The sequence below is a fragment of the Ranitomeya variabilis genome, chromosome 5 (assembly GCF_051348905.1).
Source record: "Ranitomeya variabilis isolate aRanVar5 chromosome 5, aRanVar5.hap1, whole genome shotgun sequence".
In the NCBI taxonomy this organism is placed as follows: Eukaryota; Metazoa; Chordata; class Amphibia; order Anura; family Dendrobatidae; genus Ranitomeya; species Ranitomeya variabilis.
This window is the reverse complement of record NC_135236.1, coordinates 331,822,010-331,837,436: the sequence shown is the minus strand read 5'-3', so window position 1 is coordinate 331,837,436 and position 15,427 is coordinate 331,822,010. Positions and strand designations below refer to the sequence as shown.

Here is a 15,427-nt window from a genome sequence, read left to right as displayed (position 1 = left end):
CCAACTGGATATTTAACCAACTCATCACTTAGTTGAATCTACCATTTCAATATCAAAATACTTATTGGGTATATTGGCTCCACCGACTTAATTTCGGATCAGTCTATTTTCCCACTTTTACCAGGAGGATACACTGGTCTTGAAATATTTTTACCAGATCCGGTATAACCATGTCTTTCTGCCATTTATTAGGAGGATAGACTGGGATATTGATGATCTGTCAGTTCCATACCAGCAAGTCCAGCTCGTACCTCGGGCAAACCACTGTGGTCATTGATATCTTGTTATTTTAATCTTTTTCAATAAATTGAAGCCTTCATGGAAGCTGGACCATTCCATTTTTTCAGACTGGTATGGTGCAGCTCGACTTGGCACAATCAAGTTCATCTTACCACTCCAAACCGGGGAAATAGATTGGGGTAGTGAGCTTAGTGTCCAGAAAGACATTTTGAGACTCCAGCTAGGAGCCTTATCTACACTAAGGGTGGTTTTATTCAGCTTAGCGCAGCCATATCCATCTTACAGCTCCAACTAGGAAGGTAAACTGAGTTGTAGAGGTTTATCAGATTCCATCTTATGCTCCCAGACTGGGAGGACCAACTGGACTTAAATTGGTTTTGTTTAGATTAGCAATGTCTAAGCTACAAATCCCACTAGAAGGATAACCAGGAACCAACTTTAATGCCAACCAGTCAAGTTATGACTCCAGACCCAGAAGATTAACTGGACTTATAATGGTTTCATTCTGATTAGTTCCATCATTTACACCCCTTACCAAGAGGACAACTGGGACATATATGTTAAATGCAGACCAGTTAAATATGCTACCCAAGTATGAAATATTGACTGGAATCCGTTGGACTCACCAGCTACCCTCTGGACTGTATTTTATTAAGGCCCTTTCTTGTCATTTAATAAAATCACCACAGACAGAGAGCAGCGCCGGAAGTCATTCTTACCAATATCAGCAATATTGCGAGTAAAGGGTAGTGAAGTTTTGAGACAGTAGTGAAAACAGACCTATGAACTCCATGTCGGTTGGCTAACCAGGCGAAAGCCAAGGCCCCCATGTTGTCCATACCACTGAAAGTCATACTCAACCGAAAGCCCCATCAAGTCCAACAGTGAGGTAGACAACCAAGGAAAATCCTAGACCTAAGATGGCAGGCTGTTTCTCAATTATGAAGCGGCCTGGAAACCCCCCGGCAGTCCAACCACGAGACCTGAGGGGGCATGACACATGAGATCCTACGAAAGTAGGCAGGCTCAATAAACAAGACATGATGCGGCAGGCTCAATACAAGATACCAGGCCAGTTATAAGGCTCAACACATAAGACATGAGACCAGTCGTGAGGTAGCAGGCTCAATACACAAGCTATGAGCCTAGATATGAGCCTCAATACACAAGCTAGGAGGCCAGAGATTAGGTTCAATACACAAGCAATATGCAAGACTTTACAAAGAATCGAACACAGGATCTGTTGACAAGATTGACTCTTTAGCCAACTAAGCCACAGCACCTAAATGAGAAAGGCCAGGCTGCAGGCCACCCAGGCCAGGCTAGAGCTACTTAATCACAAGGCCCTAGGCCAGACATCAAACATAGGTAGGTAATGAATCATTAAATGTAGAGTCTCCCAGACTTATGTTAGCATTTAAGTGCCCAACTGGGCCCCTGAACTCACTGCCATTCTAACTAGAGGTTGCTATAGAACCCGCTAAGATGTTTTATGATCCATGACTTCTTCAGCCTTGTGCTCAATGCTCCTACACTACCGTTCAAAAGTTTACGGTCACCCAGACAATTTTGTGTTTTCCATTAAAATTCATACTTTTATTAATCAAATGAGTTGCCAAATGAATTGAAAATCTAGTCCAGACATTGACAAGGTTCGAAAAAAATATTTTTATTTGAAATAATTTTCTCCTTCAAACTTTGCTTTCGTAAAAGAATGCTCCCTTTGCAGCAATTACAGCATTGCAGACCTTTGGCATTCTAGCAGTTAATTTGCTGAGATAATCTGGAGAAATTTCACCCCATGCTTCCAGAAGCCCCTCCCACAAGTTGGTTTGGCTTGATGGGCACTTTTGCATACCATACGATCAAGCTGCTCCCACAACAGCTCAATGGGGTTGAGATCTGGTGACTGCGCTGGCCACTCCATTTCAGATAGAATACTAGCTGCCTGCTTCTTCCCTAAATAGTTCTTGCATAATTTGGAGGTGTGCTTTGGGTCATTGTACTGTTGTAGGATGAAATTGGCTCCAATCAAGCGCTGTCCACAGGGTATGGCATTGTATTACAAAATGGAGTGATAGCCTTCCTTATTCAATATCCCTTTTACCTTTTACAAATCTCCCACTTTACTAGCCCCAAAGCAACCCCAGACCACTACATTACCTCCACCATGCTTGACAGATGGCGTCAGGCACTCTTCCAGTATCTTTTCAGTTGTTCTGCGTCTCACAAATGTTCTTCTGTGTGATCCAAACACGTCAAACTTGGATTCGTCTGTCCATAACACTTTTTCCAATCTTCCTCTGTCCAATGTCTGTGTTCTTTTGCCCATATTAATCTTTTCCTTTTATTAGCCAGTCTCAGATATGGCTTTTTCTTTGCCACTCTGCCCTGAAGGCCCGCATCCCGGTGTCGCCTCTTTACTGTAGACGTTGACACTGACGTTTGGCGTGTACTATTTAATGAAGTTGCCAGTTGAGGACCTGTGAGGCGTCGATTTCTCAACTGCAGACTCTAATGTACTTGTGTTGTTGCTCAGTTGTGCAGCGGGGCCTCCCACTTCTCTTACTACTCTGGTTAGAGACTGTTTGTGCTCTCCTCTGAAGGGAGTAGTACACACAGTTGAAGGAAATCTTCAGTTTCTTGGCAATTTCTCACATGGAATAGCCTTCATTTCTAAGAATAGACTGTCAAGTTTCACATCAAAGTTATTTTTTTCTGTCTATTTTGAGAGTTTAATGGAACCAACAAATGTAATGCTCCAGATTCTTAACTAGCTCAAAGGAAAGTCAGGTTTATAGCTTCTTTAATCAGCCAAACTGTGTTCAGCTGTGCTAACATACTTGCACAAGGGTTTTCAAGGGTATTCTAACCATTCATTAGCCTTCTTAAACAGTTAGCAAACGCAAAGTACTACAAGAACACTGGTGATCGTTGTTGGAAATGGGCCTATATACACCTATGAAGATATTGCATTACAATCCACACGTTTGCAGCTAGAATAGTAATTTACCACTTTAACAATGTATAGAGTGTATTTCTGAATCATTTAATGTTAGCTTCATTGGAAAAAAACTGCTTTTCTTTCAAAAACAAGGAAATTTCTAAGTGACCCTAAACTTTTGAACGGTAGTGTACATCAAAATGACAAAAACCACATTGGAGGAGGAAGTGGGAGTTGCTTTTTTAATTTTGGGCTCTTGGCTTCCTGTCCAGTAATAGGGGCAGTCCCTACTCTCTCAGGTGCTGTCATTGGTGAGGTGACATTGATATTCTCTCATCTGAGAATTTGCTACAATGGATCAGTGTAACAATTCCTATGTAAGCACAACATACGAACAATCTCACTCCTGTTCTGGACTTCAAACTAAAAGCACTTAATTTTAGTACCTTTCTACTTGGCATGTTACACATAATCTCATATTTAACTTAAACATAACATATCTCTTCTTAAATCTAGGAGATCTTCAATTTACCTTTTAACTTTTACTTATCTTGTGGTGACAGTAGCTGCAGGTGCCAGCTATTAGAAATATTTTCGACCCGAGCAGGTCATACAAAAATTACCAGTTTTTTTTTTTTTTTTTTTAATTGTTTATTTTCAACTTTTTAAACACATAAACAAGAACTAAGGATACATGAATCTGAGTCATCAAAGGACACAATAATAAAAAACAAAGTCCCGCTTTCAGAATGTACCGGAGGTATCCACAAGTCTGGATAAATATGCAAAAAGGGCCAGTCTAAGTTATTAGGTTACAGATTTCGATCCATGCATCCCATGAAGACCCATTAGGGTAACAGAACAGACAAAACAACAAATAAAGAGGGGGAGGGGGGGTGTTGGGGGGGGGGGGTAAAGTAGCTAAAAAACTCCCTGTCAATGTACCAAAATTCGAGAGCAACGAGTAGGAAAATTAATCAAAAAACAGAGAGAGCAAACTAGGTAGTCTTGGCTGACAGCGAGACAATGATAAGAAGAGTGTCGAGCATGACTAAGTCAGTCAGTTTAATGAGCTATATCCGAGTCCATCACAGTGCCGTATAAGTAACTTGCAAAATCAAAAGAGAAGAATTTTGTATAGCTAACAAAAATAGCTGATGAAAAAAACTATGGGGTGGTTTGAGATGCTATTTGCCATGGTAACCATGTACGGAAGAATTTATCATGTGTACGTGAATCCCAGCTAGATAATTCTTCCATCCTGCATATGTCCTGGACTTTTTTGACCCATTCATTGATGTGAGGGGGGAAAAATTACCAGTTTGCATTGGGACTCTTAGGAAACAAGTCAAGGTGCTGTGCCATAACTGACCTCACTATGGTTTGCTCTTTTCCAGGCGAATTAACAAAACCAGATTGCGAAGCACTAGAGTGCAGACTTGTTTCTTGAGAGTATCCTTGGCTACAAACAGGTTACTTGCATGTGCCATACAGTTCTTTTATTTAAATCAAAATGAGGCATTGACTTAGGTTACTAATGACACATTTACAAAGTACAGGACTGGAACGAACAGGTAGAAGGTAGCTGTTTAGGAGGCAAAAAGCATCTAATACGAATTGATAGGCTAAGAATAAAACACAGTCAGACCTTATTGAAACAAATAGGAATTGGAGTAATGGGACTGAAATATTTCACTCTGAATCTTTTCAACAACTTTGAGACCATTTTTTGCAGTCTATTCTCTGCCACTGGCCAACACCATGGTACAAACTCAAAATATCATGTACCTGTGCAATTACACACATAATAGCATTTGTGACACATTTTTTGCCTTTAGTCAAAGTGACTACACAACTCGTATGTATGAAAATAGGTGGCACGGAGAGAAAGCTAGAAATTAATGTAGCTAACTGTAGTATAAGAGATAGATTTTATTAAATCTCTCGTATTCAGAGTTTTTAGATTCTCCATGCCATTATACCAACTAAAGGTCAGCGTGATTTTAATAATACATGAAGAGACTAAAAAGACTAAATCATTTTAGAACATTATACAGATCTATAGACAGCACAATATCATTGAAATTACCTTGGGAACAATATAGAAAAGCATCTGCTCAGCCACATCCCACTGGGCCCACACAAAGTCTTCAGCAATTCTGTCCTTAGGAATCTGACCAATATTTGTAATAATCTGTAACACAAAAAGAACACTATTACCTAAAAGAACAAATAGGCTCTGTACAATATAAAGGAGAAATATTTTTTATTAAATCAGGTTGATAACAAAAGATGTCTCATGGACAACCAATATTCAAAACTAATGTATAATCTGAGCAGGTTAAAGGGGATGCCTTATTATAGGTTTTCAGGCGCACACCCCTCTCTTCCTTCCGGGCTATAGGAAGCTCTTAGAAGCATGTGCTCCTTGCCAAGGAGACCGGCCACTGCCGACAGACTGCACAGGTGGCAGGTAACCTAGACAATGAGCAGTATCCAAGTAAAAATCCTGACTTTTTAAGAACAGAGAGTATTTTCATTAATCATGTTTCTGTACATGAAATAACAAATTCTGCACCAGAGTTACTTTCTTGAAATAAACTTACAATGTAATTCTCAAGATTTCCAGATTTCTTATTTGTAATTAATATTTTTCAGTGGATCAAATGCATTAGGTTCCCTAGAGAATTTTTTTGAGAAAAGCATATTTATGATAGCACAGGTATGATTGTTCCAGAACAGTTTAAAAAACTAAAATGTTAAAATCTGATTGGTTGCTACCAATAACAAAGTCAGTTTATCTGTTAGACCAGATCTGGGTAAAGTGTAGCCCACGGGAAACATGTGGCCCCTTGGTTTTCCTGGTCGGGGAGCCTCATCGGAACAATCAAAGAGCTGGATAAAGTAGTGTCTCACACCTAAAGGCTGTCCCCTGCCCCGTATCTCTCTTTCACCGGTATCTGCACCCTCAGGACACAGATACTGGTGAATGCAATGTTGGAACAGGAACCCTGCCGCTCCCTGTTCCATCATACAGCCTGTGCGACTGGGTCTCTATGGCATCACCACATCACGCCTACAGTACAGAGATGCAGTACAGAGTGTGATCAGAGCTGAGCAGTGTATCAGAGGGAATATAGTGCGGCAAGGAGTTCTATTTTTATATTATAACTATCAGTCAGTACTTGTGTGGGGAAAATGTTGGGGGCAACATACTGTGTAAAAGGCTGTGGGGACATCATGCTTGAGGGGGGCGCCATTATATTTGTGTTACTTGTATGAGTGAGTGGGGAGCAATTATACTTGTGTAAGTGGGCTGGAGGGACATTATACTGTGTGGGGGACGCAGTTGAGTCGCCATTATATTGTGCTGGGGAGCTGTTGATCAAGGTACAGCTAAACTTATTAAATATACTTCAGGCTAAATAACTGGACTATAATGATTAAAAAACGTAATAAAAATATGGAAATTATGTAAAATATCAGAACATGTAAGGTTTTGATAAACGAGGCCTAATAATGAAATAGAAAGCGGAGTTTACAGCTTTTGTTGTTTCCATTGCTCAGCAAATCTGCAAAAAATGCTTTTATAAAAATAAATAGACAACATTTACTGCTGTAGTGCTATTATACCATGAATGGGCCACTCAATTCCAACAACACTGATATCACATATTAACCGGTTAATAGAATAACAATTTTAAAACAATCATCAAAATATCATAGGTATCATACGTGCTATAAGGATAAGTCTTGTTAGAAGATCTTACCATTCTCTTCCCATCTTCTTCACCAACATTTATATGAAATTGATCAATATCTACAGAAAGAGAAGAACGCATGAAAAAGATGTAGAAGCTATTTAAGCTCATCTATATTTTATATAGAGTATATAAGGATCACTTGGTTGTCAGCTATGCATTTTGGTAGATCGGTATATATATCAGTCATGGCCAAAAGTGTTGGCACCCTTGAAATTATTCAAGAAAATGAAGTATATCTTCCAGAAAATTACTGCAATATACATGTTTTGTTATACACGTTTATTTCCCTTGTGTGTATTGTAAAAACACAAAAAATAGAGAGAGAAAAAAGGGCAAATTGGATATAATTTCACACAAAACCCCAATTTTTTTTTCCCTTTAAATCTCTGGCCCGCTGTTCTTATCTTCTAGCCTGCATGCTAAGATTGCAGTATCTTTCCATTTCTAGACTTGATATTTGCCTACATAAGTGCATGTATTGTATAATGGAATTACCGTCTATATGCGAGCATAAGCCGAGTTTTTCAGCACATTTCTTGTGCTGAAAAAGCCCCCCTCACGTTATACTCGAGTGAGGGTCCCAAAAGATGGAGGGGGAGTGGCAGCGGTGGAGCAGCGGGTCACAGGAGGTTAAAGCCAGCTACTGCAGCTATAGAATATGCCTGCTGCTAAAGAGAAATGAATATTCACTGCGCTAGCAGTGAATATTCATTTCTCTGTAATAGAATGCACAGTGTTAGCCGAAGTCGCCAGGCGATCACGTATGCCCGCTACTTAAAAGAAATGAATATTCACTTCTCTTCACTCCCATGGGCGTGGAGGGCACTGAATATTCATTCCCTTAAGTAGTGGGCACACGTAAACGCCCGATCGCTTCAGTTGCTTGCACCGGAACAAGACTGACGGAGCGGAGGGATGGTAAGTAGAATGTTTTTTTGTTTTTTTCAGGTGGGGGCCATGCTTACCAGGCTAAGGATGAAGAGCCACATGCATACCAGGATAGGGATGAAGAGGCCATGCATACCAGGATAGAGACGAAGAGGTCATGCATACCAGGATAGGGATGAAGAGGCCATGCAGACAAGGATAGGGATGAAGAGGCCATGCAGACAAGGATAGGGATGAGAAGCCATGTATACAAGGATGGGGATAAGGAGCCACGCATGCCAGGATAGGGATGAGGAGCCAAGCAGACCACGATGGGGATGAGAGGACGCCGTGCATACCAGGAAGGGAATGAGGGGGCAGTGCAGACCAGGATGGGGGTAAGGGGGCAGTGCAGACCATGATGGGGATGAGGAGGCCGTGAATACCAGGACAGGGATAAGGGGACAATGCATACCCGGCTTATACTCGAGTCAATAAGTTTTCCCATTTTTTTGTGGTAAAATTAGGTGCCTCTGCTTATACTCAGGTCGGCCTATACTAGAGTATATACGGTATATGGCCATTGAGGGGCTACATGATACTATCATATAACTCTAAAAACAAGAAAAAGAAGCGCACATAGAGTAATACCTTCAGGTATCGCAATCACGTGGACCCCCACAAAACAGACTCACCTGGTCTGGTTGTGACAGGTCACAACTCCCTTGGATAAGCACGTATGGTTGCAGCAGGCTCCCGGCAAACAGTATGGATCCACATGGAGAAAAAAGAAGAACCGGAGGATAAAAGCCACGCAGACCACAATGAAGATAACAGAGTTACACACACTCTGTTTATTAGCCACGCGTTTCGTGGCAGACAAGGATGCCCTGATGAAGTGGCTTGTCTGCCACGAAACGCGTGGCTAATAAACAGAGTGTGTGTGTGTAACTCTGTTATCTTCATTGTGGTCTGCGCGGCTTTTATCCTCCGGTTCTTCTTTTTTCTCCATGTGGAACTATCATATAACTGGAATACTGTATGGGACAAATATTTTGCGATTGTATGGAAAGCAATGAGTATTGTGTTGTCGTATTATATGATCATTGCGTATTGTGGCCGAGTTGCTGTGATTTCTGAACACTTCCCTTTTACAATAATACCATTCACATTTGATCCTTGATTATTCAGGAGGGAAAAAATGTGACAAAGTGAGTTGTTATACGGATGGCATTCTATTACAGAATCAAATCAAATTCAGTGAGCTCTTCACTAACATTTGTGTAAGAATGGCTTGTTCTAAAGGCAGACTGCCTGGCTAGGTACTTTCTTATATACTATATATACTATTGATAATGGGACTGAATTAAAAAACTGAAGTCAATGATTAAGAGGTTTGTCCTAATACGGTACTGTTTTTTTTTTTAGAATAACGATTGTAATTTTTATTAAGATTTTCATATTTAATAAGAAACATGCCTGAAAAAAGAATAAAGATTAGCAGATTACAATGAAAACAAACTACGGTAAGTCAGTTTTGCGGCATAGATGTTATGGTTATATACAAATGTATATACAGCTCTGGCAAAAAGAGACCACTGCAAAATGTTCAGTTTGTCTGATTTTTCTCTTTATAGGTATATTTTTGAGTAAAATGTAAATTGTTTCTTCTATAAACTACTGACAACATGTCTCCGAATTTCTAAGCACTAAATTTTGTATTTATTTTCTGAAAATGAGAAATGGTCAAAATAACAAAAAATGCATTGCTTGCAGACCTCAAATAATGCAAAAAAACAAGTTCATAATCATTTAGAAACAACAATACTAATGTTTTAACTCCGGAAGAGCTCAGAAATCAATATTTTGTGGAATAACCATGATTTTTAACCCCTTCCCGACATCTGACGGTATAGTACGTCACATGTCGGGACCTCCGCTTTGATGTGCGCTCCGGCGGTGAGCGCACATCAAAGCCGGGACATGTCAGCTGTTTTGAACAGCTGACATGTGCCCGCAATAGGCGCGAGCAGAATCGCGATCTGCACGCGCCTATTAACTAGTTAAATCCCGCTGTCAAACGCAGACAGCGGCATTTAACTACCGCATCCGGCCGTGCGGCCGGATATGAGCGCATCGCCGACCCCCGTCACATGATCGGGGGTCGGCGATGCTCCTCCATTGTAACCATAGAGGTCCTTGAGACCTCTATGGTTACTGATTGCCGGTGGCTGTGAGCGCCCCCCTGTGGTCGGCGCTCACAGCACACCTGCAAATCTGCTGTGTAGCAGCGATCTTATGATCACTGCTGCATAGCAGAGCCGATCGGGCTGTGCCTGCTTCTAGCCTCCCATGGAGGCTATAGAAGCATGGCAAAAGTAAAAAAAGAAAGTTTTTAAAAATGTGAAAAAAATAAAAAAAATATAAAAGTTTAAATCACCCCCCTTTCGCCCCAATCAAAATAAATCAATAAAAAAAAAACCCAACCTACACATATTTGGTATCGCCGCGTTCAGAATCGCCCGATCTATCAATAAAAAAAAAGCATTAACCTGATCGCTAAATGGCGTAATGAGAAAAAAATTCGAAATGCCAGATTTACGTTTTTTTGGTCGCCACGACATTGCATTAAAATGCAATAACGGGCGATCAGAAGAACATATCTGCACCAAAATGATATCATTAAAAACGCCAGCTCGGCACGCAAAAAATAAGCCCTCACCTGACCCCAGATCACGTAAAATGGAGACGCTACGAGTATCGGAAAATGGCGCAATTTTGTTTTGTTTTGTGTTTTGCAAAGTTTGGAATTTTTTTTCACCACTTAGGTGAAAAATAACCTAGTCATGTTAGGTGTCTATGAACTCGTAGTGACCTGGAGAATCATAATGGCAGGTCAGTTTTAGCATTTAGTGAACCTAGCAAAATAGGCAAGCAAAAAACAAGTGTGGGATTGCACTTTTTTTGCAATTTCACTGCACTTGGAATTTTTTTCCCGTTTTCTAGTACACGACATGCTAAAACCAATGATGTCGTTCAAAAGTACAACTCGTCCTGCAAAAAATAAGCCCTCACATGGCCAAATTGACGGAAAAATAAAAAAGTTATGGCTCTGGGAAGGAGGGGAGCGAAAAACGAAAACACGGAAAAAGCTCCGGGGGTGAAGGGGTTAATCACAGCTTTCATGCGTCTTGGCATGCTTTCCACCATCCTTTCACACTGTTTCTGGCGCAAAAATGTAAGCAGTTCTTCTTTGTTTGATGGCTTGTGACTATTCATCTTCCTCTTGATTACATTCCAGAGCTTTTCAATGGGGTACAGGTCTGGAGATTGGGCTGCCCATGACAGGGATTTGATGTGGTGGTCCTTCATCCACACCTTGATTGACCTAGCTGTGTGGCATGGCGCATTGTGCTGCTGGACAAAAACAGTCCTTGGAGTTGGAGAACATTGCCTGAGCAGAAGGAATCAACTGTTTTTCCAGGATAAACTTGTATGCGGCTTGATTCATACATCCTTCGCAGAGATTAAAAGGAATCTGTCACATCATTTTTCTCATATAAGCTGTGGCCACCGACATTAGGGGCTTATCTACAGAATTCTGTAATGCTGTAGATAAGCCCCCGATGTAACCTAAACGATAAGAAAAACAGGTTATATTATACTCACCCTGGGGCGGTCCGGGTCCGATGGGCGTCATAGGTCCGAGTACGGGTCCTCCCATCTTCAAGCGATGACGTCTTCTTCCTTGCTTCTGTTACGGCTCATGCGCAGGCATAATACTCTGCCCTGTTGAGGGCAGATCGAAGTACTGCAGTGCACTGGCGCCGGGAATGGTCAGAGAGGCCCAGCACCTGTGCACTGCAGTACTTGACTCTGCCCTTAACAGGGCAAATCAGTATGCCTGCGCAGGAGCCGCAACACGAAGCAAGGAGGATGACGACATCGTAAGAAGATGGGAGGCGCTGGACCGGACCGCGACGCCCATGGGACCTGGACCGCACCGGACCGCCCCTGGGTGAGTATAATCTAACTTGTTTTTCTTATCTTTCAGGATACATCGGGGCTTATCTACAGCATTACAGAATAAGGAGGGATACATAGGAGACATACGAACGGACAGAAGGGAAACAGGATGAGTAAAGGTATTGTGGGTTGAAGTGTGGAAAGAGATATGGCCTAGTAATGTACTGATACTCACATTTTTCTTCAGAAACTACCAGCAGGTGACTCTCATAAGATTTGTACACATCTTCAGCTGGATACAAAAACTAGACAAAAATTTAAAACAAGAGAATTCACAGCAATGCACATACAAAGGCGCAGCAAGTTTTATTTAAAGGGAACCTGTCACCACTTCTTAGATGTTGTTTAGAGAATGCAAGTATTTACAAACAATTCTTAAACATATTATATTGCACAATCACTCAGTTATTCCTCTTAAAGAAACAATCCCTACCCAAAGTTATGTCCTAACCCTTTCTAAATATGTCTGCATTGTAATTGTATTAAAGTACTTACATATTGCAGTCTTCCCAGGTGTCGAGCGCCGCTCCAGTTCAGAGCCATGTGTCTTCAACTTGACTAGCCAACTAGACTTACATTGTAAATGTGACTTTCAGGCCACACATAAACCCTGTGGGATCCAGTTAGTCAGAACTGAAGTCATGTGACTGAAGAGAACCAGAGCGGTGCTGGCAACCAGAGAAGATGGCAATCGGTAAGTATTTTAATGCAATTACACTATAATTCAGATATATTTAGAGAGGTTTACATGTAACATTTATTGTCTGGAATACTTCTTTAAATAGTTCTGAATACATTTAAAACTGGATGTAACCATTCCAAAGGGGTCTGTGGTTACAATCCGACACGGTCAGAACTGGATACACACCATTAGAGTGTGCAGGGTCATACCCCCAAATGTTAACACCCAGTTGTCAGGTTTTTTCCTTCATACTTTTCTTTGAAAAATAACCAAACCATGATAGAAAATATGCCCCAGAATTGCCATTTCATGAAGAATACAAGTATTCACTAAAGCAGACATGTCAGAAGTGGTGGCATGCCTTTTTAAACAAGAGTCAGCTTTAAATAAGGCCATCTTATTTTTGTTAGTGTAACACTGATGTTTGTAGCCAAATAGTGTTCGATTATTATCAATGTTCAACATTGTATGTTCTACTGAAACTACCACCCCCCCCCAAAAAAAAATAGCTATTGACTTATAACTGCATAGAAAATGTACAACTAACCAAACATAGATGCATGGCATAATGTAATGGATTTGGATGTTACATCTAGTAGATCTAAGGTAAGCCCGATTTTTTTTTTTTATTATTGAAAGGGGTACTTCTGTCTCAGAAATGTATGTCATATATATAGGATTTGCTATAAATGATTGATAGAAGCATGGTCAGCAATTTTTGGAATACACTTGTACAGTGGGGGACATAAGTATTTGATCCCTTGCTGATTTTGTAAGTTTGCCCACTGACAAAGACATGAACAGTCTATAATTTTAAGGGTTGGTTAATTTTAACATTGAGAGATAGAATATCAAAAATAAAATCCAGAAATCATATTGTATTAATTATATAAGTTTAGTTGCATTTTACAGTGAGAAATAAGTATTTGATCCCTTACCAACCATTAAGAGTTCTGGCTCCTACAGACCGGTTAGACGATCCTAATCAAGTTGTTACCTGCATTAAAGACAGCTGTCTTACATAGTCACCTTTATAAAAGACTCCTGTCCACAGACTCAACTAATCAGTCAGACTCTAACCTCTACAACATGGGCAAGTCCAAAGACCTGAATAAGGATGTCAAAGACAAGATAATAGACCTGCACAAAGCTGGAATGGTCTACAAAACCATACGTGAGATGCTGGGTGAGAAGGAGACAACTGTTGGTGCAATAGTAAGAAAATGAAAGAAATACAAAATGACTGTCAATCGACATTGATCTGGGGCACGATGCAAAATCTCACCTCATGGGGGATCGTTGATTATGAGGAAGGTGAGAGATCAGCCTAAAACTACACAGGGGGAACTTGTTAATGATCTCAAGGCAGTTGGGACCTCAGTCACCAAGAAAACCATTGGTAACACATTACACCGTAAAGGTTTAAAATGCTGCAGTGCCCGCAAGGTCGTACTGCTCAAGAAGGCACATGTGCAGGCCCGTCTGAAGTTTGCCAATGAACACATGGATGACTGTGTGAGTGATTGAGAGAAGATGCTGTGGTCAGATGAGACAAAAATTGAGGTCTTTAGCATTAACTCAACTCGCTGTGTTAGGAGGAAGAGAAATTCTGCCTATGACCCAAAGAACGCCGTCCCCACTGTCAAGAATGGAGGTTGAAAGATTATATTTTGGGGGTGTTTATCTGCTAAACCTAGCCAGTCTCCAGACCTTAATCCCATAGAAAACTTATGGAGGGAGTTGAAGCTCTGAGTTGCCATGTGACAGCCTCAAAATCTTAATGATTTAGAGATTATCTGCAAAGAGGAGTAGACCAAAATTCCTCCTGACCTGTGCGCAAACCTCATCATCAACTACAAAAAACGTCTGACTGCTGTGCTTGCCAACAAAGGTTTTGCCACCAAGTATTAAGTCTTGTTTGCCAGAGGAATCAAATACTTATTTCTCACTGCAAAATGCAAATAAATTTATATAATTTATACAATGTGATTTTCTGGATTTTATTTTTGACATTCTATCTCTGAATGTTAAAATTAACATACCCTTAAAATTATAGACTGTTCATGTCTTTGTCAGTGGGCAAACTTACAAAATCAGCTAGGGATCAAATACTTATTTCCTCACTGTAAGTGAATGACGACAAACAGGCATGCAGAGAAAACCGGCATCTCCATACTCGAATGCATGAGACATGCCCATATTTTTTTTTACATAAGGGTATCTTTTAAACATTTCTAGCATATTCTAAGCATATGACGCAAGTGGCAAAGAGGGTGGCCGCACACAACAGATTAGAAGTAGATTCTCTGCAGTGTATCTGCTTAGTATACAGCAGATTCGGTTGGCTAAGTTGGACCTGCATGGGATTTTTATTATTTTTTTTATAAAGTGGTGAACCAGAGAAAGTGTCGGGGAGTGTTTATTTGATTTTTTTTTGTGTGTGTGTGGGTTTTCTTTTTTTTATTACTAGGTTAGTAATGGGGGTGTCTGTTAAACACCTCTTCATTACTAACGCCAGGGCTTTATGCCACATCAACCCCAACCCACATTACCCAGATTGCCATCGCACCTGGTCAATCGGGAAGAGTGAAGGGAAGCGCCAGAATTGGAGCATCTCATGTGATGCGCCACTTCTGGGGTGGCTATAGGCTGGAATTTTTAGGCTGGGAAGGGCCCAATAACAATGGACCTTCCCAGCCTGATATTATCAGCTCTCAGCTTTACCTTTGCTGGATATAAAAAATCTGGGGAACCCACGTCATTTTTTTAAATAAATTTAATTGGTTATACATGTACAGTTAGCTACACATGCAAAATACTAATCATATATCTCACAGATATCTATTTATCCAACTATTAATCTATCATATCTATTGATTTATATCCTTGCACACATTTAACACT

At 40.6% G+C, this 15,427-nt stretch overlaps 1 protein-coding gene across 3 annotated transcripts in view; it reads right to left on the bottom strand.

Moving 5' to 3' along the window:
* The window catches only part of GSAP (gamma-secretase activating protein), a 167,420-nt gene that overhangs the window by 83,069 nt on the left and 68,924 nt on the right, over nt 1-15,427 (bottom strand). For all 3 annotated transcript variants that reach the window (XM_077264715.1, XM_077264716.1, XM_077264717.1), the window contains 3 exons: nt 12,017-12,086; nt 6,955-7,004; nt 5,274-5,378 (listed from right to left, as the gene is read on the bottom strand). In XM_077264715.1, coding sequence (XP_077120830.1) covers nt 5,274-5,378; nt 6,955-7,004; nt 12,017-12,086 — 225 coding nt within the window. The remainder of the gene's footprint in view (nt 1-5,273; nt 5,379-6,954; nt 7,005-12,016; nt 12,087-15,427) is intronic.